Here is a 24,764-nt window from a genome sequence, read left to right on the forward strand (position 1 = left end):
TAAAAGGACACTTTTTGTAACCTTTTTCATCTCTTTTATGTTTAATTTTACACGTGTTCCAGGAAAAGTGACGAGACAGTTGGCATTCTGTGTGTATGTTGAATTGATTTCTTCACACATCATCTTCCACTAAGGTTCTAATCGATGAAAGAGCTTTTGATCTGTTCATTGACTTGTTTATACTCAGTGAACTCATTGTCATTATGTACAATCTGGACCCTACATAAAACAACCCCAAAATAGTCTCCAGATTCACAGGCTTCTATGAACGTTCGCTCTGACTGTAAAAACCTGAAATCATACACCTTTGCACTTTGTATTGGTTCCCATTGGTCAGTAACAACCCGTACAAAGAAAATCATTTTGAAGGGTGCATTAGATGTAACACCAAATCATTGTTCTTCTATTGTGTAAAGGCTCATAGTTAATCGTTGACACATTTCTTAGGATCGTTATATTCAGTGGTACATTTGCTGGACACAGTTCAGGAAACAAGTCCAACGCAGGGACATACAATGTGGTCATTTTCACTGCATTTCACTTTAGAACACCGAAATTCCTTCCTTTGTTCTGTTGAGGATTATGGCTAATCGTCAGCACTGGAAATCGTTCGCACATTTACTTAGCCCAGTTTTGAAATCAACATTTGAGATAGCCAGCTGTCACACACCAATCAGCACGGTTTCATCCTGTAAATCGCTTCTCACGAGATGCATGGGTTGCTGAAGACCAGTGGGTTGCTCAAAGCCAGATCTTTACATGTAGCTGTAAAGCTGAGAGTCAAGACCAGTGATTGATATCATCAGCATCGCCAGCAATATTACGCTCAGACGTTGAAGCCGCAAGATCCCGTTATATCGCCTTTTATGGGGTTACTGGCCATCAGTTCAATCTGAAGTATCGCTTCTCTGCCTTTTGGCAACATCAAAGTGTAGTTCTATCTGAAGTCTCCAGAAATCACAGACAAATATTCCATTAACCGTGTGTGATTGTAATCACTTTATTACGTATATTAAGTTTTTTATTTGTAACAAACAAAGTAAAAATACACGTCCCCGTTTTTAGCGAGGATTAAAGATTTTTTAAAAATATGAAAACTGGAGATGACCCTCGACTCGAAATGCATTATAGTACAATACATCATGATGTGAGGCATTTCGAGTCGGGGGTCATCTCCAGTTAGGAGGACCTGTAAATAAAACATCAAAGTATGGGATTGTACATAATCTGACAGTGATAAATATATAAACATAATGTAACATAAATGTGTACAGAATAATTTAAGCCATAGCCAACGTGATAGAACTATGTGCCCTTTAGTTGGACATGCACACCCACAGAACAGCGGTTTTAGAAACAACATGCAGTGTACCCCGTTTATAGACACAAGGAGAAAATGATAACGTATACTTTGAGTGTTACGTTGAAGATAACCTCAACCTTTATCCATAGCAAGTCTGATTCCGTTGTCAACAGATAACGTGATGTATTTTCAGCGTTTTCCAACGGAACGACAGATAGTGTGATGTACTGTCAGTGCTTTCCATGTCTGCCTGATAAAACGGTTTTACAGTATTAATTTTTGTTATTTTCACAGAACATTTCACAGAGCCGTTTCCGACTGCCAAGATGTGAACTTTTTTTACATCAAAGCATTGTAACACTTCGCGCGCTCTTGTTGATCAGGCCAACAGGTTCCATGTAACAGATCAATCTCTTCCACACAGCAGATCAATCATGTCCACACAACCAGATCAATCACTTCCATACAACAGATCAATAAGCCAATGAGCTCACATCATTGTCTCAGTACCTGCGTGAGCACCCCCAGATCGCAAGTCTTAAGAAGTTGACAATGCCAAACATTCTCCAGAGGCGAACAATGCCGAGGACTGCGCGGAGTGTTAGTTATCACTGATCTAAGACCATGATTGCCTTGGGTCCCTGATGGCTTTTCTCGTGACTTTCTACAACATGGCTTACAGAAATCAATATTATCCATGCGTGTTCGGAGTCTTTGCAATTGAAATATATTCATATCATCATTCAGTTAACGTTTAAGTCAGCCTCTGTCTCCCCGAGTGAACATGTCATCGTTAGCTACTTTATAGAAATTGGCCTGCATTATAACTTAACAACTATATTCATGTCAGTAACAGTATGATATAGAATTGGGGTAGGTGTTTTACTAAGAGATTATAGAAGACTCTGTCCAGATACAGTAAAAGGGTTGAGCGCCTGTTCGACATGTAATTCCGATGTAACTACCTGTATCTTCACAATTGTTTAAGTCAATGAATTGCTGACATTTTTAAAGCATTTTCAGGTAAAGAGTCAACCACCTGTACTGTTGGTATATTGTTTAGGAAAGTGAGATGGCCTAGCTGTTTTCTGGAGGCCAACAACCCTTCTTTTAAAACAGTTGTAAACATTATTGCTTGAATATGTGACAGGTTTTCTTCTAAGTATGATTACGATGCGTAACGATGTGTTTGTGTGTCACATGTGTGCCTAAAATAAAACCAATGGAAATTTCAAACATTCACTTTCACTCGAGGCGAGAAAGTTTGACAAATATTATGACCGATAATGGCCTATTGCCACGCCTTTCACCAATTCTCTGTAAGTCGGAGCCATGTATTTAAAATATGTTTGCTGTTAAATATCAATCTAGAGGCATCGCAAACAAAGTTAAATGACACGTCTCCATGCTGTTCATATGGATTTTATTACCAAACGCTTGTCGCCAGACGGGGTACGTTTGTGTGCAATGTAAAGCACGATAGAGAATACTGAAAACGCTGTTGAAATAGCACATATAAATATTCAGGAATGTTGTTCTCTCAAGAGAAAATAAAGAATGGCGTTTAAACATAATTCTTCAGCGTTTTATATTGTCTTTAGTATATGCGTCATATGCGTTTCTGTTGAATTAAGAATATCTAGAACACGCAAATACCTTGTTAAAATTCTTAAAATGATGTGAAATTACTGAAGACGTAATTAGGAACATATGTTAAAACTAAAAAAGCAGATTACTGCAGATGCCTTTATAATAAAATCATAATTAGAGTCTATATCGTTTAGATTTTTAAGGATGTAATCTACGTGACTTACATATATCAATATACAACACAGAATGTGGGATAACCGACAATAGCGAGGCAAGTGCTTCAAGTGGATGCAGCAAATTACAGTGCAATATGTAATATATCACAGATGATGCACAGGGACAGTCTGTGATACTCAGTACACGTAAATGACATCTCTGTGCTGTAATACAAGTGATGTGATGTGATCCACTTGGCAGCTACTATACATTCTTGTGACATACAACTAATATCTATCAATATTGCAATACTTACTATTGTATTAAAAATTCAGATAATGTTAAATCAGTGCATTTGCTAGGTTATGTTTCTAAGCCGTCTTGACCTTAGTAACTTAACTGCACTAACGTGACCATTCTTAACATTATCGGACACCCTCTAATAATGCTACATCGTTACGTTTCCATGGCATCTATTTGTATTATTTCATCAATACACAATGTTCATTATTTTGTAATGATAATAGGTGTATCGTACGCTACAGAGCTACCATACAATGAGGGATACCATAGATGACCAACAATGTCATGTTTCTCGTAGTTCTTCAGTTTCCTCATCTGGTGCCCTTTCCAAGTAAGAATATTACACTGACTTCTCGTCAGTAGTGGGTGATATTATGTACAAAATTTTATTCCAAATTTGTTTCGTATTACATTATAGTTATTGAAACAAAACGTTCAGGTAGATTACGTATGGTGGTACCGTAGATTGCGTATGGTGGTACCGTAGATTGCGTATGGTGGTACCGTAGATTACGTATGGTAGTACCGTAGATTGCATGATTTCGGTTTTCTGCGTTACCTCTTGTCTTTTGTCCAATGTTAGAAGCTGTATCCCACCAACTGTCATTGATTTTCTCAACTGCGTAGATCGAAGTTCATGATGTTGATAAGTTGATGGTCTGGTCAATACTTGATTATTCATTGACCGCCTCCATATAGCTGAAATATTGCTGAGTATGGCACTAAACAACAAACAAACCAGTTATACATTGAGGCTGATGTTTGTTTGACATTAATCTGCATTAGATCTAAATATCGATCCGATTAACATTCTCACTTTCTTAAGAAAACTTTGATTCACAAGAAACATTATCTTTATAGCAAAGTATGAAAATAAGAGGTAATGAAGCCCACCAGAGGTATATGTTAAATGTACGAAGAAGATGATGTAGCCTAATGATTAAAGTACCCGCTCGTCACGATGAAGACCCGATTCCCCACATACATACAATGTGTAAAGCCCATTTTTATGTCCCCCGCCAAGATATTGCTGGAATATTGCCTCAAGCGAGGTAACCACATACTCACTCATCTAGTAACGGGTAAGTGTTCATGGCGTCATCCTTTAGTTGTAGTAATCGTTAACGACTGCGTACATAGTTCACCTCCCCTCTGTATATGTATGTGTTTACGCCACAGGGGCAGTACTACAGCAACCTCTTTGTGTGAGACACTGGAAGAGGACTTGACACACTGAACACATCTGTGCATTCGAACCCGGGTCTTCGACGTGGACAGCGAAAGCTTTACCCACTAGACTACCACGATTCATCTCTGAAACTTGACCGTGCATAGATCAGACAAGATCATTAATGTCATCGGGAACGTCATGAGAAACACGCCAAGCATCCCTATGCCAACTGCAGACTTTCTCTCGTCTTCTGCAGTTTTGAAATTTGCAATTGTTTTGGTAAGGTTTTTGGTGTTAAGAATAAGTTCCCTTCTGATTTCTTCTTCCTTTTTCTTCACAACATGGGGAGATAACTGACTTAGTCTTCCGCGTGGAATGCAAGCACAACGGCACACTTCTCTCGTCACACGTGGGGGGTTGTGGTCGTCGGTCAGTTTGGTTCCCATGTCTTTGCTAGTGACCGTTGGTCCGTATGGTGGAAAATATGTTGTATCGGTTAGTGGTAGTAATCCTATAGATGCTAACGTTGATGAAATGACTTGTGTTCCTCGCGAGGCCGCCTCAGTGTTTAACGTAGTCGGGTCTGTATGAGAGGACGCAGACGTTGCTGTGACTGACGGTGTTGGCTCAGACAGAAAGGATGTTAATGGTTCGGTAGTTGTTGCCATGAAGTGGAATGATGGTTGTGTTCCCGACAAGGCCGTCGGTGTGATGAATGTCACCTCCACGGGGTCACTGCTAACGGCGGTAACGACAGCGGTCGTTACATCACTGCTGTAGAACGACGTGACGACAGAGGCGTTACACTGGAGCACGCCGTTTTCGTTTACATGACCAACAATGTGGTTGCCTGTAAAGTGATAATAGGTGTTAAAAGGAACCTCAACATCTGAAACATAATCTTATTATCCAAGCTATCTTGTTATACTCATACAGTGAATGATTTATAAAGCTCGGAGTTAAACAACAAACTATGAAGCAAAATAACAATGACATGTATTTCAACGAATTACTGAAAAAATTGTAATGGGGCCAGGTTTTCAGGTGTGGTTACATTTCCGACGTAGATGTAAAAGGTGAAAAGGGCGGTGGGATAGCCTAGTGGTTAAAGCGTTCACTCGTCGCGCCGATACCCGGGCTCGATTCCCCACAAGGGTACAATATGCGAAACGCATTTCTGATGTCCAGCCCCCCATACCCTGACATTGCTGGAATATTGCTAAAATACTCACTCTGAAGGAGGGATGTTATTTTACGCCACAATGAACATTTTCATTTACCCCGTATTTACCCCGAGGTAAAAATATTGATTCATAGTTTTCGTAGTGGGCTGTACGGTTCTTCTTCCAGAAAGAAATATGCCCACTTCCTTGCTGGACCCACCTATGGGACAGTGAATTAAAGAGTTCACAGGGCAAGTGTCTGTGACTGTCCTGCCGTGCCACTGCTATGATGTACTGATTTTCTCCACCCCAATTGATCTATCTGCGATATGGAGCAGGTACGTCAGTGTAACAGCATACTGAGCACTACTCCACATATATCACGGCCTGTCTGATTGTTGGGACCTTGAGGGAAGAGGACGGTTCATAAAAACCTATATAATTGTCAAACCGGATTCGAACCCATGTTCACAACGTGAATAGGAAAGAGATTGGCAACATGATTTTAACTGAATGTTGAACTGTGAAACATTAAAACGAGTACTGAAATTAATTGGAGCACTTACTGGTAGAGTCCGCTTCACATACAGAAATCTTCTTATCATTACAGCTGATATCAAGCCATCCTCCATTGTAGTGTAAATTCATTTGTACGCATTGTTCAGACGAATAGTTCGGTTCTTCTCCAAACCAGTTGGTGTAGTTAGATAAGGTACAATCTGTCCACACGGCCACGCCGTTGTCAGAGTCCCACAGTCCAATGTACCAACGTGATTCTGAAATGATACCATATTACAAACACAAGGAGGATGTGTGCAAGTACTGAAGTGTGAATGTATCATCCATCTACAGATGGCCTGACAGAACCACTAGGAATTATTTAAACTGTATGAAATCATAAGATTAGGCCACAAAAATATATTTCCTATTCCTCATAGCTTTTTTAAATGGGTAAGTAGGGAAGATTTTGTTTTTATATTTTAAATTTTTTTTCTGATTTTCTATACAATGTTAGTCCAAAGTTTTGAATGCCGGCAGCTGAGAAGTATTTCGGAATTCTGCCAGGTTTGTGCAAAAAATAGGATCGGGTGGAAATGAGAACACGAAATTATTTCTATGCGATCTTAGATCAGCATAATAGAAAGAACAAAATGCATTCGGTGAATATAATTTTGCATATTTCACACTTATCCGTCTCTGAAAGCGTGACCATTGATGTAATAGCGGTATTAAACACCACAGAAATACTCAGAGCTGGATAAGAGAATTCGTAGTTCATCTGTGGCTAAGGCCTGCGAAAAGCTCTCACAAAATTCCACATTGAAGTTATATAAGCTGAATGAAAATACAAATACTGTAACGTCTTGTTATGCACGGTTTACCGTATATTCATGATGACGTCTCCTTTACAGTTTGCGTGTTTGCCACGTCAAGACCCTCACAAAGTATTTCAGTGTGAACAGCTTACAATGATTATGCTCGCACACGCTGATAAGAGCTCCTGTCTTTACTGTACATTACATCACACACTGTCATGGCTTGCTGACAATCAGCATCTACGCCCTGTGGTAAGCGTCAAAAGGAATGGTTCAGAACGAAGCCGCAACACAATTTAATCGCAGTCGGAACACATTTTCATCTCTCTGGAGACCTTATCTTGAGCAAAGCAACTTCACGTGAACACAACAACCATGTTCGGTTTATGCATCTACAGAATCGGCACAAAACTGCTACATTCACAGCTCGGGCAATTTCGAGGTTGAGATCTGAGGAGATCTGAACAGCGTGGACACTGAAACAACCCACAACTATTAATGCTTTCTGATATTAACAGTGAGCTATGAAAAAAGTGATGTTCGGGGAAAGTCTATCGTGGTGCGCATCGAACATGAAGAGACTGGTACAAGGTTTGGTGTGAAGCATATGTTTGAGAACTAAATAACCTGTGGTTTCCAGTTTCAAATAGTGGTATAGTAACTCGTTTTTTTCCTGGCTGTCGACCTTGACCAAGTGACCGCCCGTGTTCTGACAGTGGGTCACTCCCTCGACCCATGTCTTGCGGGTGCCGGACACGCTCAGACACATTGTTGTATTGGAATACACTACATGCGTGTAGCCAGAACTAGCCGGACAGCCCTCGATGTCATCTGAAACAGACAAACGTACGCCTGTCTGTATACAATGGCCTCTTTGTAAACTTCTCAAACTACGTAGCTCTGGGTCTTTTATTGGCATTTAGAAATGATAGGCATATAAGGAGGGGTGTTTTCATGGTAGTCAAATTCGTTGTTATGAAGAGCACAACGTTTCGGAGTATATCATTACTTTCATTGTTCTTACATGTACATAAATATGTCCTCATACCATTCATTCACCCGATGAAAGAGGAAGGATATACTCCGAAACATTGTCTTCCTCATAGTAAAGAAGTTGACATCCATGAAAAAACATTCGTCTTCATATGTTTCTGTCACTGGCTTTTACTGGAAATAAATCATCAGAGACAAATCACTCGCCTTAATCCACCGAAACATATTCATGTGAAAATCACGCCAAATAGTTGCCCAACGTTTATGTGTAAATATCCGGGCTGACACCAGAGACTGACTGAAAGGTTGTCACATCCTGTCCAGGAAATGTCAGTGCTTGGGACTGTCCCTTTCATTGTATGTTTGTTTACTTCTTCAGAGCAACCTTTTTCAAATTCCAGTAAAGTGTAATGAATAAAAAACACATACAAAAGTCATATTTTCGTTCATTATAATTACTTTAGATACATCATGTTAATACAATGTTTACGTACGGAACAATAAAAGTCAAATTGTTCACTAAGTGATATCATCGATGTGCATGGCATTCTCCCAAAGTAAATCCTGCTTTGTGTTGGTGATATCTAGATAACACACTAAACCTTGACAACGAAAAACATCCTATCTATTCTATGATTGTAGGGTAAAACATACGTACCATTACACATAATGTTGACCATTGTCGTAGATGTTGAATCAAGGAGAACCTTTTCACAGACATACGAGTTGTTCCTGGCACAGCCGTAGTCGTCCCATTGGTACTGAACCGGGGAAAGAAGATGAACACACGTTCCAGTGTTATCAGGCTGATTGGGGTGCCAGTCAGTGTAGTCTGAACTCATTCCATCAGTCCACCTCCACACACCCACACTAATGTTTGGATGTATGTATTTCTGGAGCCCAATCCACACGCCTATGGATGGGATAGGGATAGCTAGAACGGCAAAAAGACAGGTGTGTGTCGTCCATTTTCTACAGGGTGTGTACAACGGTTCTCCATCTCACGGAGAAATTCTGTTGTCACAATGGAAGTAATAAATCATAGGTGAAGGAGAACTTTACATCTGACAGCCTTACTTTTGCCTAACATTTAATGTACATTTATATATAGGGGACAGAAATATTTCATTATTCACAAGGAATCTCTGTTCACATGGTGCAGAGGAAAGCCCAGCGATCTAAACGTTCATCAACCCCACTATTCGTCATAGACTTAAGATAGTCGCAGCGCTAAGATGACGTTATGCAATCGGGTCCTGGTGACAACATTGGGGGACTTGTTGCTGTAGAAGTATTGTCAGTTAGCAGCATGTTCTGCAACCAGGCCGTTGAGTCACTGGCTGGATATTACAAGGTACCACACGGAAAGGCCGTTGTGCATATTCACGGTTGAGGAACAAAGTTTAAAATGCTTTGTATGTTGGTTATCCACACAGCAATGATATAGTTATATGACGCCGGGTTTTTATAGCATGGCCAGAAATTATTGAGAATTGTAGGAATATGTTTAATAGGATTTCTAGTATAAACAACCTTCACCAGCTATCAAGGTTTCATTCAAAAGAGGCAACTCCGTTAATCCTTTTTTATTAGATTTTGAAGAGTTATCCCCCTTTTGTACCTTCTCTCAGACGACATTTTCAGTGATATTCAGTATGGATGATTCTGAGAAGAGGAAGTTGAGTATTATAACAAGGACATCAGATGACCTAAGGTGATTTCAAGTAGAACAGGCATCCCTTTGTCCACTGTTTATCGTGTTTCGAAAAATATTGCAAATGCATATGGCACTGAGCACCATGGAGACGCACGTAGGCCCAGAATAAAATATTATTTCTAATTTCTAATTTCTAAAATAAACGAAAGAGCTAAACTTAACGTTGGATATGATTGACAAAGGAACTGTGGCTGCCTGTGAGGAGACAATTAGAACTGTGCTCCATACAATGAGTTGGCAGAAAGGTCGAGAATCACCGATCACGAAACCTAAAGAAAAGGAGCGAAGATTTAACTGGTGCTCACAATGTGCTTTTCTCAGTCGAAAGTTCTGTGTGTCTGTTTCCCAATACACTGAAATTCAGGACCCCATAAACTGGAAAACTGTTGCATCAGCGCCCAAAGCACAGTCCGCAATTTAACATGTAGGGTAGCATATTTGTGTTAGGGACAACGCCCCTCTGTGTACTTGACTGGAATATGAACAGTGAGCGGTGTAGTGATATTCTCGAGGGACATTTACTTCCATCTGCTCACGCGTTCTACAGAAATCTTTGGATTTTCCAGCAGGACAGCCACCCAAAACATCGAAACAGAGCAATAACAGGCCTGATTTCGGACCAAAAATATGACATTATTAGATTGGCCAAGCTATAGCCCTGACATACATCAAATAGAAAGTGTTTGAGGACTTATGAAGGATAGTGTCAATAAGACAAATCTGACAAATATTGCTGAATTGAAAGAAGAAGTGGACCAATGATACTTGAGACAGCATGGACCACGACTTTGTAACTTCTTTGTTCAGTAGTATGCCCCGCCGCATTGAAGCCTGCATTGATGACCATGGTGACTTCACAAAATACTAACTGTGCACCTGTCTTTGAATCCGGTGAATCACATTTAATATGTGAGTAGCGAGTGAAAAAAACTAATGGATTTACAATATGTAAATTTTCAACAAATACTGGTCTATAACAGTCGAAATTGTGGTCATGACCCATCACAGAACCGGATAACAAAGCGGTGCACGAGTATCCGTGGTCTGAAGACATTGATTCCCATATAAGTAAAATACGATGATCATATAAGTAAAATACGATGATCATATAAGTGAAATACGATGATCATATAAGTAAAATACGATGATCATATAAGTAAAATACGATGATCATATAAGTAAAAGTCATTATAGACATTACCGAGATTGGTCACCAAACTGACCACTGCAACGTTCTTCTGCTCAGTGTCCAACTTGACCAAACGATCCCCGCTCGCCAAACAAGCATCCCTTGCCTTTGACCAGGGCAATGCTGTAGTATGGACCTTCACACACAAATTCGGGACACTCAGAAATTGGTAACCTTCACTGACTGGACAGGTCACAGGATCTGGAAGGACCAGCGAGGCTTTGATTCAAACACTAATGTGTGATAGTCTGATATTACACGTGGAAGTATTATAATCTGTCAAGAACGCACATCAGTTTCAGAAATTGGCCTGCTCCATCCACGATTTTGCATAGTTTGCAGTGGCATGATTGTTACAATACGGACTGTTGGGTTTCAGTCACTACAAGACAACTGGACATGCACACTTTGTTACTATCACTGGCTTTATTGCGGGTATTACATTCCCTCCTGTCATTGTGATTGCACAACAGCAGAAAGCTCAGTTCAGGTTATTTGGATTTTGATGTTTAATGGCATAACATCGTATTCCTTGTATAAAGCCACATGCAGGTTTGTAGTTTCAATATGTTCGCTCAGTTACCTATTTAAGCAGGCAATCCGAGCAATAAAATTTAAGCATGTAGTACAATAAATTATAATGATAATTAAACAGGTGATATGAACAATGATGTGAAAGAAGGGAGTATGAACAATGATATGAAAGAAGGGGTATGGACAATGATTTGACAGAAGGGGGTATGAACAATGATATGAACGTAGGCGGTATGGACAATGGTTTGACAGAAGGGTTATGAACAATGATATGAAAGAAGGGGTATGGACAATGATTTGACAGAAGGGGTATGAACAATGATATGAAAGTAGGCGGTATGAACAATGATTTGACAGGAGGGGTATGAACAATGATATGAAAGTAGGCGGTATGGACAATAATTTGAGAGCAGGGGTATGAACAATGATATGAAAGAAGGGGTTATGGACAATGATTTGACAGAAGGGGAAGGCCGAGTGGGACAACTTAGGAATGGCCTCACTTGACATACAGAAGGAAGAAAGCTACAAGGCTACATATCAGTGTAAAGATCTCGAGGAGAAGAACCCAAAAAGTTCACGTGCCAGTGTGTTCACGTACTAAAAGGCTCACTAACTGGCTCTGAAAATCTTTATCAAATATATTGAGATATCTCTATGCGTCATTTATTAGAAGCCTGTATTAAATGAGTGTCACAGCGCGAAGTGTGTGCAGGTTAGCCATTATTACTACCAGTATGTGAGGAACACATCATTTTGAAGGGTTAAGTTGATTTAAAGTCAATTAGTACAAGAGAACAGACTATTTTCGCGCGCGCAGTGACTAGCGGCTGAAACCAGGAAGGAACACACCAACTTAGTGCTGCGGGGAAGGATTATCGTTACGGTCGAAGTTGGAGAACAAGAAATGTTTCTTGTGATTACAAGCATCTTGGATCTGCAGTAATAACAATACACTGGTACCACGCCTGAATATTTGCAAACCATGCAAACCAAAAGTGTAGAATTAGAAATTCTTCTTCATTGCTATAACTTGCTCGGCTTTAAAACTGAAATGTTTTAATACGTGTGTATGGAAACATAGAAAAATATATTTATTGTGACAAACAATTTCTGTCACAGACAAAACTCAATGTCTGTTTATTGACACCCGTGTGTCTGTCTGCTTGTCTGCTTGTCTGCTAATGACAATATGCAATACACAACTTCCATCACTGATGCCATGCAATTTGAAGTGAACACATATCAGGCTATACACCATAAACTACATTGATTTATGGTCCGTGCACCTTATGTCTCTGTCACATTATGTAACTACGCAAACAGGCAGGTGCAATACCTGTAGACATGACGTATTATTATGTCTGTGGGTTGCAAACAAACCGCATCCATTTTCCCCGATGACTGGATCGGACGGAAACCGGTGCAAACTGTGAGTTTCAAGTTCTGGTTTGTACTTTGACGAACGTCAGCTTCCAGCCACGCAGCTGTTCACCATCTCAGTATTTGTTGACTGGATCGAACGCAAACGCGGACAGCATGTATTTACATTACCCAACATTTCAGTATATAATATTTATGGATAACAACTTCTTCTATTGTATATGATGAGATGTGGATGAGTGAATCATCGTGCATGGAATGTTTTCAAACAGTGTAACACTGTATTTTGTACGAATCACGAGTGACTAACATATTCTTATATTCCTAACCAACGTTTGAGAAACATTAACAGTCATATGAAAGAAGGTGGTATGAACAATGATATGAAAGAAGGGGTATGAACAATGATATGAAAGAAGGCAGTATGAATAAAGATATGAAAGCAGAAGGTATGAATAACAATATGAAAGCAGGTGAAAAAATGGTATGAAAGCAGGAGATATGAACAATGATGGGTATGAACGCACAGGAAATGAACAATGATATGAAATTAGGGGGCATGGGCAATGAGCTGAAAGCAGGTAGTATCAGCAATGGATGGTATGAAACCATGGGGTATAAGCAGTGACATGCAAACGTGCGGTATTATGAGTAATGTGAAAGAAAGCGGCATGAATAATAATATGAAAGCAGGCAGCATGAACGATGTTTTTGTATGGTCGATGATATTGAAGCAGACAATGCCTTAGCTTGTCTCTTCACGTATACGCTGGTTTAACTTCGTCCTACTGCATGCTTGGCATCTATATCCTTACATTTCATATCACACACATACTTGACTACATTCCAACGTAAAACAATAACTGGATATGTCTTTGTGTATAGACCTTCTAAATGACATTCATTTTCAACATCCAAGGCTATTCCTTGAAACGGCTAAGAACACTTATCCAAGCATCACATAGTTCGTGTTCTTTCTTTAAATGAACGAGTGAACGTATTCCAGTGACGTCCAAGTGAGAAAGCTGAATGTACATGCAACACTTGAAGTGATAGGCCAGGACACCAAGGAGAAGGACTGACAAACCCAGTAACTGTGGTGGTCATCTGTGATTCGAATCCACCTGGTTTCTGGTTAGACTAATGCTTAGCCACAGAATCCGAGTAATCTTGTGAGCAACAAATAGGCATACAAAACTGAATAGAAGCCCAAGTTAGATGGGATATTCAGAATCTGAGGAAATCTAGACTTGCCTTGCTTCATTTGGGATTTTATCATTGCAGGTAAGGCTAGGCAGTGGTAGAAAAAATAAAAATCAAGGACCAGGAGAGTTTCTGGTCTGTCCTGTGAAACCCAAATAGACTAAGCAGTCAAACTATATGGTGGTAATCTCTAAAGCAATATGTGGAACCATCTTACCTAGATTTGCTCCGGCGTAGTAGCCATGAATTGCGGGATGTGGGGAGTGAAAGTCATTGTATATAATAGTGAATGGAACACTGCTAGCCACATTTACGGTGGTTCCATTTGGCACGATACCAGTGATTTGAGACATGTTACAGCACTGGCTTGTTTCGTTAACTGTTATCATCAAGTACTGTATCGAAGCTGCAAGTTCATCGATGTGGTTGCCGGGAGCCATCAAGGTGATGTATTCAGAAACCATGGTGGATGAACTTTCGACGTAGAGATTGTAAGAAGTCAGGAAACGTTCAACTGGTACCATCGGTATCATCACAGGAATTGCTAGGGATGATACAATTGTATAAGCAGCAAGGGATGACGTCACACCTAGCATGACGACTTGTACTGGCTTATTTGTCGTCAAGCACATCAGGGAATTACGTTCAGGAACATCCAAAAAGTAGCCGGCATTTAGCAGCATCTTCGTGTTGTTCGCGAATGATACCAATGTGTCATCAGATGCTGCAACAACTCTGTACAGTGATCCTCCTGTGTAACTGGGTAACGCATAATAATCTCCATAATGGTCCACCGGTAGAAGCATTGTCTCCAGAAACGGCAACGTAGAGAACAAACTGGCGAGACCAGAAACAACTGACACTGGTGCCGAACTTGTAACCGAGGTACCGGTCAAATCATGATCGCACCTCACCCCCCATACGTCAAGTCTGTTGAGGGTGAAGGACAGCGAGAGTCCAGTGGATACTTCAGCATCCATATTGACACATTTACTCGGCCTTGGAAATTTGAAGTGGACCGTGACAATGGTGGAATTATCGTACGCTGTTATCAGGATGTATGAAGCATTTCTTCCAGCGGGGTCATGCGATACGACGAGATAGTTAGTTGATGCTGAATGTTTAGGGATTGCGGTGTATCCTTGAGACACGTTAGCGTATTTATTGGTGCATCTGACGGTTATGGCAGCACTAGCAGAGACGCTGATGCCGTTAGGCTCAATGGTCAGACTATTCCAGTGCTTCGTGTATTCAGGCAAGGTGATATTTAGTCGTTTATTGGAACCAATACGGTGTGTGGTCTCATACGCATGTCCAGGTGCTGACACTGTAACTAAAGTGTCCGTCGGTCCACTGACTGTGAAGAGTATGTATGACACAGACATGTGGGGGAATTCATCCTTTTCAGCAAACACCACAGCGAATTCTGTACCCTTGAAGTCTGCACAGTCTGAAAGATGAAATTGTGGGAGTGAATATTGTTCAATATGTGATTGTTCATGGTCTTTGCTAACATTGCCTCGATCTGAGTAAGGGGGTACTATGGCCAGTTTACTCTCAACGCTTCAGAGTACTGAGATCAAACCGTTACCTACCGATGACATGGTTTGTCGTTCATGCAATTAATATTCCAGACACAGTGACTTTAAATGGTCTGTTTGTGACATGCAATGTTCTGCACAGGACATTACAGTGACAGCTATTACTGTACGTTGATGCTTAGCTTCCATTTTCTGGTGGTACAGGGGCGGTGGAGTAGCCTAGTGGTTAAAGCGTTTTCTCGTCACGCCGAGGAACAGTTCGATTTCCCACATGGGCCCATTTCTGGTGTCCCCCGTCGTGATATAGCGGGGATAATGATAAACTCCTTTGGTACCATGCTTATCTGGGGGACGTCAGCTTACTTGTCGAGATGCCAAGTCGAATGTGCGTCTCCACGTCACGTGATCACTGAGCGGAGAGTAAAATCCATTATTGGAAAACTAATTTGAGATCGGAAATACCTTACCTGCAAGAGTGGCCAAGAGGGACACTCCTAGGACCTGAGAACAAATTTTAAAAAATTAATAATCACATTGTATCATTTCACATGTCTTGAACAAGCCACTACAATCTGTTTGCAGTGAAGACTATCGATGAATTTCGCTTTAAACATAAGAAAAAATCTCAAGGAGTGCAATTACGATTGCAAATCCTCATAATTTTACCTTACCAATTGAGCATTTAAATATCAGAATTTTGTTCAACTTAGAAGAAAGCTGTGTAACAAACGATCATGGTTTCAAATCGCTATTATGGGTTTGTATTACTAGCGGGGTATGCACATTAAATGAAATACCGAGGACAAGTAGGGTTGGTCTAGTTAGCGCTAATCACGTGCATGTGTTTCTCTGTTTCAAGTGCTACGCTTACACCCGTATACAAACCAATAATGGCGATTTCAATCTATGATCGTTTGTCAACCCTTACCATGTATCTCCAGGCCTTGGAGGCCTGGGGACAAATTTCCGCTAGTATATCTTAGAAAGGAATACAAACTTTTAGCTGAAATCTTATGTATTCCTCAAGTTCTGTGAATACCTGTTTCGAACAAGTTTTCATGAACACCTGATTGCTAATCAATGTTATGTGGTTAAAGTGAAGTTCATCGGTACCTTTTCACTGCAAACAGAACCTAAAGACAGGAATATTAGGCTCCTGCGGATATTCCATCAGCTTTGATATATCAAAGTCATGGTGTTGACACAATTGTAAGTTAAAACCTGATGTTTCTTCTCTCTGGTTTCCTCTTTACCACCATAACGTTTGTGTTTCTAACGTTTATGTATCCCTTTTATGTCCCTTCACGTCCTCTTATTTTGATTCTTAATTTTAATTCTACTCTCTTAATATCTGTGGCCTCTCATACGTAGACGCATAACTGTTGTAATTCCATCATACATTAAATTACTTTGTCAAATATCAGACATTTTATTCGGGTCATTCCTAAAGACACATTGATATGTTCTCGTTACAACACTATTGGTGTTCTACAGAGGATGATCGCAACACTTGAAGTGACAGATACTCCAGACCCAGGTCAGATGAGGAAACTAAGCTTCAATATACTAGCCATATTTTATTCACGTATATGTGACAACAACAATAACTCGACAGCGGGATAAAAAGACGGGCATTCTTAATGAAGAGCATTAGAAGACTTTCCATTACTGAAGAATACGGAGTTGTTTCATTTCCATTTCCAGTTAAACATCCATCTGTCTCAAGAATGTCAAACGATACCTGTAACGCCCATGCGCGCACTCTCACTTGTATTGACGTGCGGGAGTCGTGTAATAAGACAACATTGTTATCCACACTTCCAGTGGTACCCCGAGCAGCTGAAACTACAAGTTGGTTTGTAGGAATCAACTAAATCATATAACCATGTAGTTACCCCCATATAGACCGATCCTCATATTTGGCGGAACATGGTTGTCACCCCTGCATGCAGAATATACACAATTCAGATTAGAATATAAACATTCTCTTTTGGAAGATCACAGGTATGTATGGCGATATTATGGTAGCTCTATGTTTTCTTTTTGAATAATATATTTAGAGCTATTATAATTTCGTTATATACCTCTGATTTCTCAACACAGTATGTTTATCCCTATTCTGCCAGAACCGCGTTATTAACATTTTCAAAATAACTACATACTGTATTGGAAAATCAGAGGGATGTAACGTAATCATATACCTCTGAATGACGTTAATTAACGAATCACAATACAATATTTTCTGAAGTCACGATGGAATGTGTTGTTGTCTGACGTTATAGATAGCGGTACCAAGCAACGAATGCTTGCTGTCTTCATGCTTGTGAGGCGATGAATTCAACATCACTGTTGAACATTTGCCATTGTGTGATGGAAACTGTTGGCTCATCACCAATATCATGATGTTTAATTTAAGGGAAATTGCATGAATTGCCTTTCCTCTAAACCCAGCAGCGTACCCTTGAGTGAATGGTAAATGGATTGTTCCATTATCTTAAACGTAAAAAAGATATTTCCCATTATGCAAACAGTATTTCTTGTAGGCAAACTGGGAAGTGGGCGAATTGGGACTGTAGGCAGAATGGGAGGTAACCGACCCCAACACTCAATCTTCTTGTAGTTCTATGATCTCTCCAGGGGATCACGTCCGTTATCCTGTTTTGTCCAAGGCCAGTCGCTGTTATAGCTGGATGGACTCTAGCTTAGCCTCGGCATCATTCCCGTAACATGTCAGTAGCCTAAAATGAAGATTCTCTCGGTTCATTATCCTGGCTATCATCACAGAGGTGCTGAAGGACTAACTGTACAATGTGGTGATCTCACTGATTTTATTGGCGGCATCGATTTTATACGAGAACATTTAATTTATTTTACATGCAAATTGTAGGGTAGACGCGTCAGGGACATAGTGGCTGACTGCAATTTTTGTATGATGAACGGTAGGAGTAATGAACAAAATGATTATACATATATTTCATTCCGAGGTGGACTGACAATCTGGTGAAACTCTGAAATGCGATGTAGGAGGCGGATGATGTAAATGCTAAAGCTAGATCAGATAAGCCGGTTTTAGAAGAACGTTTTGTAGTGCTTCTTAAGCATTTTAACAAGGCCTTTCAGCAAGCTAAGCGCACGCTTGATAAAGACACAGCAAAAAGGCCTTGATAAACTTTGTACAGCTTGCAGCAAGGAATTCTGGAAACGTATAAACCGCATTGGTGTTAGCGCTGAACGACGTTAGAACATTCCGATAGACGCCATCCATGACAACAGCTCAGGTTTCACTGACAATCAGTACTGGATGAATGGAGAACTGATTTAAGCAGCTTGTTAAAAAGTGGGAAGATGGAGGAGGTAACCAACACAAAACCCAGTAACGATACAAACGACTTTGTTCTATTTAATGACAGAATAAATCATATTGAGATTCGAAAACAGCCGACTCGGCCAATACAGGAAAGGCACCATGCAGGTACCGCCGACATCCCGGCGGAGCTACTGGAATCCGACTCTGTCAGTAACACATCACATAATCCGTTTAACGTGTGTTTTAGTGCTGGACGGGTGCCTAATATATAGTCCAAGGGTATCAACGCCAGTGCCGAAGTGTTCCGATATGGACCCTCGATATATAAGCTGTGCTGCAGTGTTCTCAACAGGTGGCTACAAGTATGGACTGAAACCAACAATGTGCTCCATGACTCTCAGAATGGCTTCAGAAAAAGAGATCGACCATATGCACACACGTTTTCATCAATTTTATAAACTTTAAAACAAGTCTACGTTTGTTGGTTTCATTGAGTTTAGAAGGCTATATGATTTATTGACCAGAATTTCTACAAGTGGGGCAGGAGGTAAAATGTTAAAGACTCTACAATCGCTATTCAAAGACGTTCAGTGTTGTGTGCAAGTATGGAATCCGAGAAGGGACATTGTCGCGCTGTTGCATTGTCGCGACAATGAGACAAATAGGCGAAATGTCGCATTGTCGAGCTTAGGTTAATTTTGCCTCATTTTGCTTATATTTCAGAGGGAGACAATATCCATTCCAGGATTCCATACTGCAACTGAATGGATTGAGAAGCTCCTGGTTTGCAGTGAACCGTGAGCTAAAGTATGCCTCCTGGCTCCATTGTTATTTACTCTTTTCATTGTATGATTTGATACCCAAATTCCATAGCCTCGACCTCGGTGTAAACATAGATGATGTCAGCAGAGCAGCTTTGGCATAAGCAAACGATATTGCTCTGTTAGCGGAACGTGAAGCCGATCTGAATGTACATCTAGATGTTTTGAATGATTTGTGTGGTATTAATAAATTTCAAATAAATTCAGAAACAATCAAAGATTTCACATTTTAGTTTTGATGTGGTGTTGCTGGTCGTTATGAAAATATTTTTCTTTAAAAACAGGAATATTTCAATTGCACTAATGACGTTAAGGATAAATTACATGTCATGCTTCACTGTATTTATGTAATACTTTATGTCCAGATTTTTTAAGATAAATGTGATACTGGTAAAATGTGTTACAATTTTTAGCGATCCTTTTATATGTTCTAATACATCCAAAATCTTCTTCCTTATTCTAAAAGGTATTACAGAAAAGAACTATTATATGGTTAAAACTAGTCTTTTTATCTTTTTATGTCACTCGTAATTGTATTTTGATTGCACAGTGATTCTGTGCTCTTTTATAAATGGTTTGTATGCACAATTGTATGTATATTTTCGCACTGTAGAGAAGTAAGACATTAAAAACTGTAGTCTGTCAGCATGACATATGTAGGGTGTTACATATTCAAAGTTATTCGAGTGTATTGCAGAAAGAACATTAATTCTATGTTAAGACACTGTTAGTTTCCGTTCATAACCAACTCCACGAAGTGGCGGCAGTGTTGCATCGAGATAGATAGTTACAACATTGTGTGCACAGGTGCTTGGTAAAAATCCCCGTGAACAGAAAGAATGGAAGAGTAACTCAATAAGTTTATCATTTGTAACGATCTAACATCCATTTCCCTTGACGAGGCACCTATCGGAGGCCACGCGAAAAGGAGAAAGTAGCAATGTATCGCACTATCGTGGGGAGAAGTATTTACCTACCTTATGAAATAGGATAGAATGCATTTGTGTAATCGTTTACCCTTTACTCTGGCAACACACTGCCTTGAAACTGAAGTTGACCCTTTACTCTGGTAACACACTGCCTTCAAAATGAAGTTGTGTGTTCGTCGGACTGTAAGGCTGTTGGGTTTTCAGTTAAGTTCTCAGTCGAACTCTAATACATGGCTTGTTAATTGTCATGTTGCTACCTTTGTTGCTGAAACGACATGTTTACTGGAGCGTTGGCGTTCAATATATTTGCACTAATATTGTAGCTGTACAATAACTATCAGGTTTATTAAAAAATTGACTTTGATCCTTAAACTCATTGTTATACACATTCGGGACTAAACTACTTCATTCATCTACAGACATTTCACGGGGAGTTTAGATTTCTTTGGAATGAGGAAAAATAACAAGCTAATTAAGTTCAAAGAAGGGGAAGAAAGGAACTTAGATTCACAGACTAGAAACAACATTAATACCAAAGCAGCTTAGATTAATAAACAACGTTAAGACCAATAACGGGCCTTGAAACACTTGGGTGGTCTGCAAACTCATTAGCTAAAAACACAATCTCAATGTATGTTTGCAGATACACGTGCCCCTGCGTGTGCTTGTGAGACGTTATGATAGTCCGGACTGAGGTCGGTTATGCCTTCCTGTGCCCCGCGACATTATGTTTGTTTTAAACAAGCTCTTATCATCAATTATTATCAGAACATGAATACGGTAAGAGGAACAAAATCATTTTTCACATAAAATATAATAAACTCCACCTGGAGCTTCGTGCATATCACGTCTTTGAATGGAATTGTTAGAAGATGGGAAGTACAGTATCGACGAACTCAATGGCTAACAACTTTTATTTCGTCATGCGACCTTTCAGTACAGATTACTGCACCGTTGTCCAACAACGGTAAAATACTCTGGGTCGAAACGAAACACCAATGAGTTTGTCAATAAAGAGTATTTTTAGAAGGTTAGATAGAATGATATACACAAAGCTATTTCATCCAGGCACATCTGAATAAAGAACGAAGATATATCACTTCTTTATTCTATATGAGACGTTTCGACATTGCATAGTTGCATCCGCAAGTTCTGCGCTGATGTTCATTTCCATTCTGAATATTAAACTGTGGTGGCGTGTACAGTTGATCATACAAAAACATGGTTCGGAACTATCTATTGACTCAAGCTCATGTGTGTGTCAATTCAATAATTTCTAACATAGTTTGTTTTCAAATAAAATGGAAAGATTTCACTGATAATGCTTGAACTAATGAACGGTTGTGGTTTAACCAGTATGTAATAAATACAAATGAGTCACGTGTGCATGAATGTACGTATGTGTGTAAGTAGAAAATTGGATGCAAAAAACACATACTAAAAGAAACGAACACACAAACAAACGCGACACAACAAGACCGGTAAACACATATTTGTAAACGGTGCATTCCAACCTTCAGCTGAACCGAGTCGGTCGTGTGATCGTGGTTTTCCGGGCAGTAGCCCCGTGCAGTAAATACAGTTTACACTTTTAGGTGTCCACTTTGACACAGATTTAGCAGATATGGTTGAGAAAAATTATGCATATAAATTGTCCCCAATTACGAAAGAAATGAACACCAGGCTAGCTATTCTCCAAACGCTCTTCGCCCTACGAAGTTCTTAAGCCCATTCTTAACATATTCGCTACGACCAGAGTTAAGAATTCTTAGGGCTACGAACGTTTCGAGAATAAGGGTCCTGGTCAGCTCGATCACTTACTCCCTTTGGACGAAACGTAGTGTTGAAATCACCTCTGCTTCCTAAATTAAATCACCTATTTGCAACACTCCAAAATCCTCCAGACCATGTTTTAGATAAACTTCAAAAGCTATGTTTTAGATTTATATGGACAGGAAACCCCAAATAAAAAAGAGACAATTGCTGCCCAAAAGCTTGGATGGGTAAGAAAATTATTACAGAAATCATATGAGTGGGATTACCTTTTTCTTAGACAGATAACAGATGAAATTTAACTATGGTCTGCAGATAGTAATTATATTAAAAATGTTGTTAATCCAACCTTAACCTTAATGATGACATATTGATAGATAACAAACCTATTCTGTATAAATACTGGTATAGCAAGGGAGTTGTATTCGTATCCGACATGCTGACAGCAGAAGGGAAATTTCTATCCCTTGATGACTTTATGGATCTATACAAACTGAAACCTAATTTCCTGACCTATGAAAGGGTCAAACACGCAATTACTACTTACATGTTAAAGGCAAATATTTCACATTTCACCACCCTGAGCACTAAACCGACACACCCTTTTAGTCTAAACTAAAATTCAGTGAAAACGGTAGCAAATATATCTATGAAACACTCCTGTGCTCTAACTTCAAAACAGAATAGTATAATAAAAACTGGGACAGATTGAATCTGGTTACAATACAAAATTATTCATAATATTCTACTTACAAAACAGCTTTTGTTTAAGATCAAGTATATAGACTCTCCCATTTGTAGTTTTTCTGTAACTATAAAATTGAATCAATTACCCATCTCTTTTGGGACCGTGAAATTGTTCAAACTATCTGGAAAAACCTCCAGTCATGGCTCTTACTGTCTTGAATATTCCGTTGTATCTCACAAAACAGAATGTCTGGCTTGGGATCCAAGGGAAGAATATAACCCAATAAATGCCATAATACCTCTTGTGAAGCAAGTTATCCCAAAACACAGTAGAAATTCAACTGTACCCTTTATCAGTCATGTGGAAAGGGAGATAATCAAGCATTTTGACATTACAAAATATGTTTATTCCTCTTCTTAAGAACATTTGGGATACACAATATGATCAATTTGAAGGTTAAGGTTTTGGTGTAATCTGGAAGGGAAAAAATAATCGATCATTTTGAACACGAGTACATTTTGAACTACCTCAACGCTGAAAACATAAAATCGGTTAGTTTCACCGTATCTTCAGATTCTCTTGTATAACTGAGCTGAATCCTTTCGTTTATTTTTTCATTGAATTCAGTTCTCAACAGTAAATAAAAATGGTGTCAAAATCTAAGTCCGATGGACATAGTCGTATCGTGGTCTTTTCATAAAGTTCTTATCAGTCATGTGTGTGTGGCGTTTTTTTTTAAGATGTGGAACATCTACCCAAACCTTCAAATCAGATTGATCAGAGTTACCGGGATACAGTGGCGTTAGTTAATGTTCAGTGTGTCATATTTCCCTCCTTACTTATCAATAGTGGAAGAAATATGAATATATATAAAGAAAGACTATCCCTGCCGGTATCAAGAAATCAATGTGCCTTATCTGCCTAAAATAGAGAATATATACGTACTTACCATAACAAGAAACCTGTCCTCCGTCATTGCGAGGCCAGCCACCGTCTGATGATCAAACATTAACAAGGCACTTATGGTTTATCACTGACAACCAAAGATCCATAATCGATTGTGTTAAGCGTCTGTTTGAACCACGAAGATGTTGTCTAATGTTCCCATAAGGGTTCACTGCATCTGCTCTGAGGTTTCCACAATCACAACTCAAATCAATAAATATATTTTCGTTTTCTCTGTACTTTGTCGAACTGTGAACAAAATCAATAACAGCATGGTTTTTCGTGGCTTATTTGTTTTGGGGCTACATGAGCGAGCTATTTGTCCATCAGTTCATGAAGTGTGCCGTTCCCAAGAAACAGACGGAAACCGAGTCGATTCAAAACTAAGTACCTAATTTAACACAGAAATGGTTCAGTGAAAAACAACCGCAAAGAAAAATAATACGGTTGACAAGTGTAACATACAAATATCTGGTTTTACAAATCAATCAAATATATTGTGAAATAGTGAAAATGCAATGCACAATAGCGAATGAGTATAGTTTTACACCGCCGTTTCTAGCAATAGTTCAGTTACGGCGGGCAATACCAGAAACGGGCTTCACACATTGTACCATTTGAATCGAACCCGCGTCTTCAGCATGATGGGCGGACGCTTTCATAAAAAAATATAGACATCAAGTTGAATTGTTCGTAGAGAAAAGCAGAGATCGCTCAAACAAGCTGCCTCTCGTGGGTA

General features: G+C 39.5%; 2 protein-coding genes across 2 annotated transcripts; both read right to left on the reverse strand.

Annotated features, from left to right (window-relative positions):
- Positions 1-4,660: 4,660 nt before the first annotated feature.
- On the reverse strand, positions 4,661-6,334 carry LOC137273032 (mucin-3A-like). The gene is made up of 2 exons (XM_067805474.1): positions 6,253-6,334; positions 4,661-5,373 (listed from the first exon to the last, which is right to left on the reverse strand). Exons 1-2 carry the CDS (start codon positions 6,332-6,334, stop codon positions 4,661-4,663), a joined length of 795 nt encoding a protein of 264 aa, XP_067661575.1.
- Positions 6,335-7,422: 1,088 nt separating this feature from the next.
- Positions 7,423-24,056, reverse strand: LOC137272122 (IgGFc-binding protein-like). Its single transcript, XM_067804479.1, has 5 exons — positions 24,030-24,056; positions 16,030-16,063; positions 14,239-15,471; positions 7,717-7,833; positions 7,423-7,478 (listed from the first exon to the last, which is right to left on the reverse strand). The coding sequence occupies exons 1-5, from the start codon at positions 24,054-24,056 to the stop codon at positions 7,423-7,425; spliced, it is 1,467 nt and encodes a 488-aa protein (XP_067660580.1).
- Between the last annotated feature and the right edge of the window lie 708 nt (positions 24,057-24,764).

This window comes from Haliotis asinina, chromosome 2 (assembly GCF_037392515.1).
Source record: "Haliotis asinina isolate JCU_RB_2024 chromosome 2, JCU_Hal_asi_v2, whole genome shotgun sequence".
NCBI classification, from domain to species: domain Eukaryota; kingdom Metazoa; phylum Mollusca; class Gastropoda; order Lepetellida; family Haliotidae; genus Haliotis; species Haliotis asinina.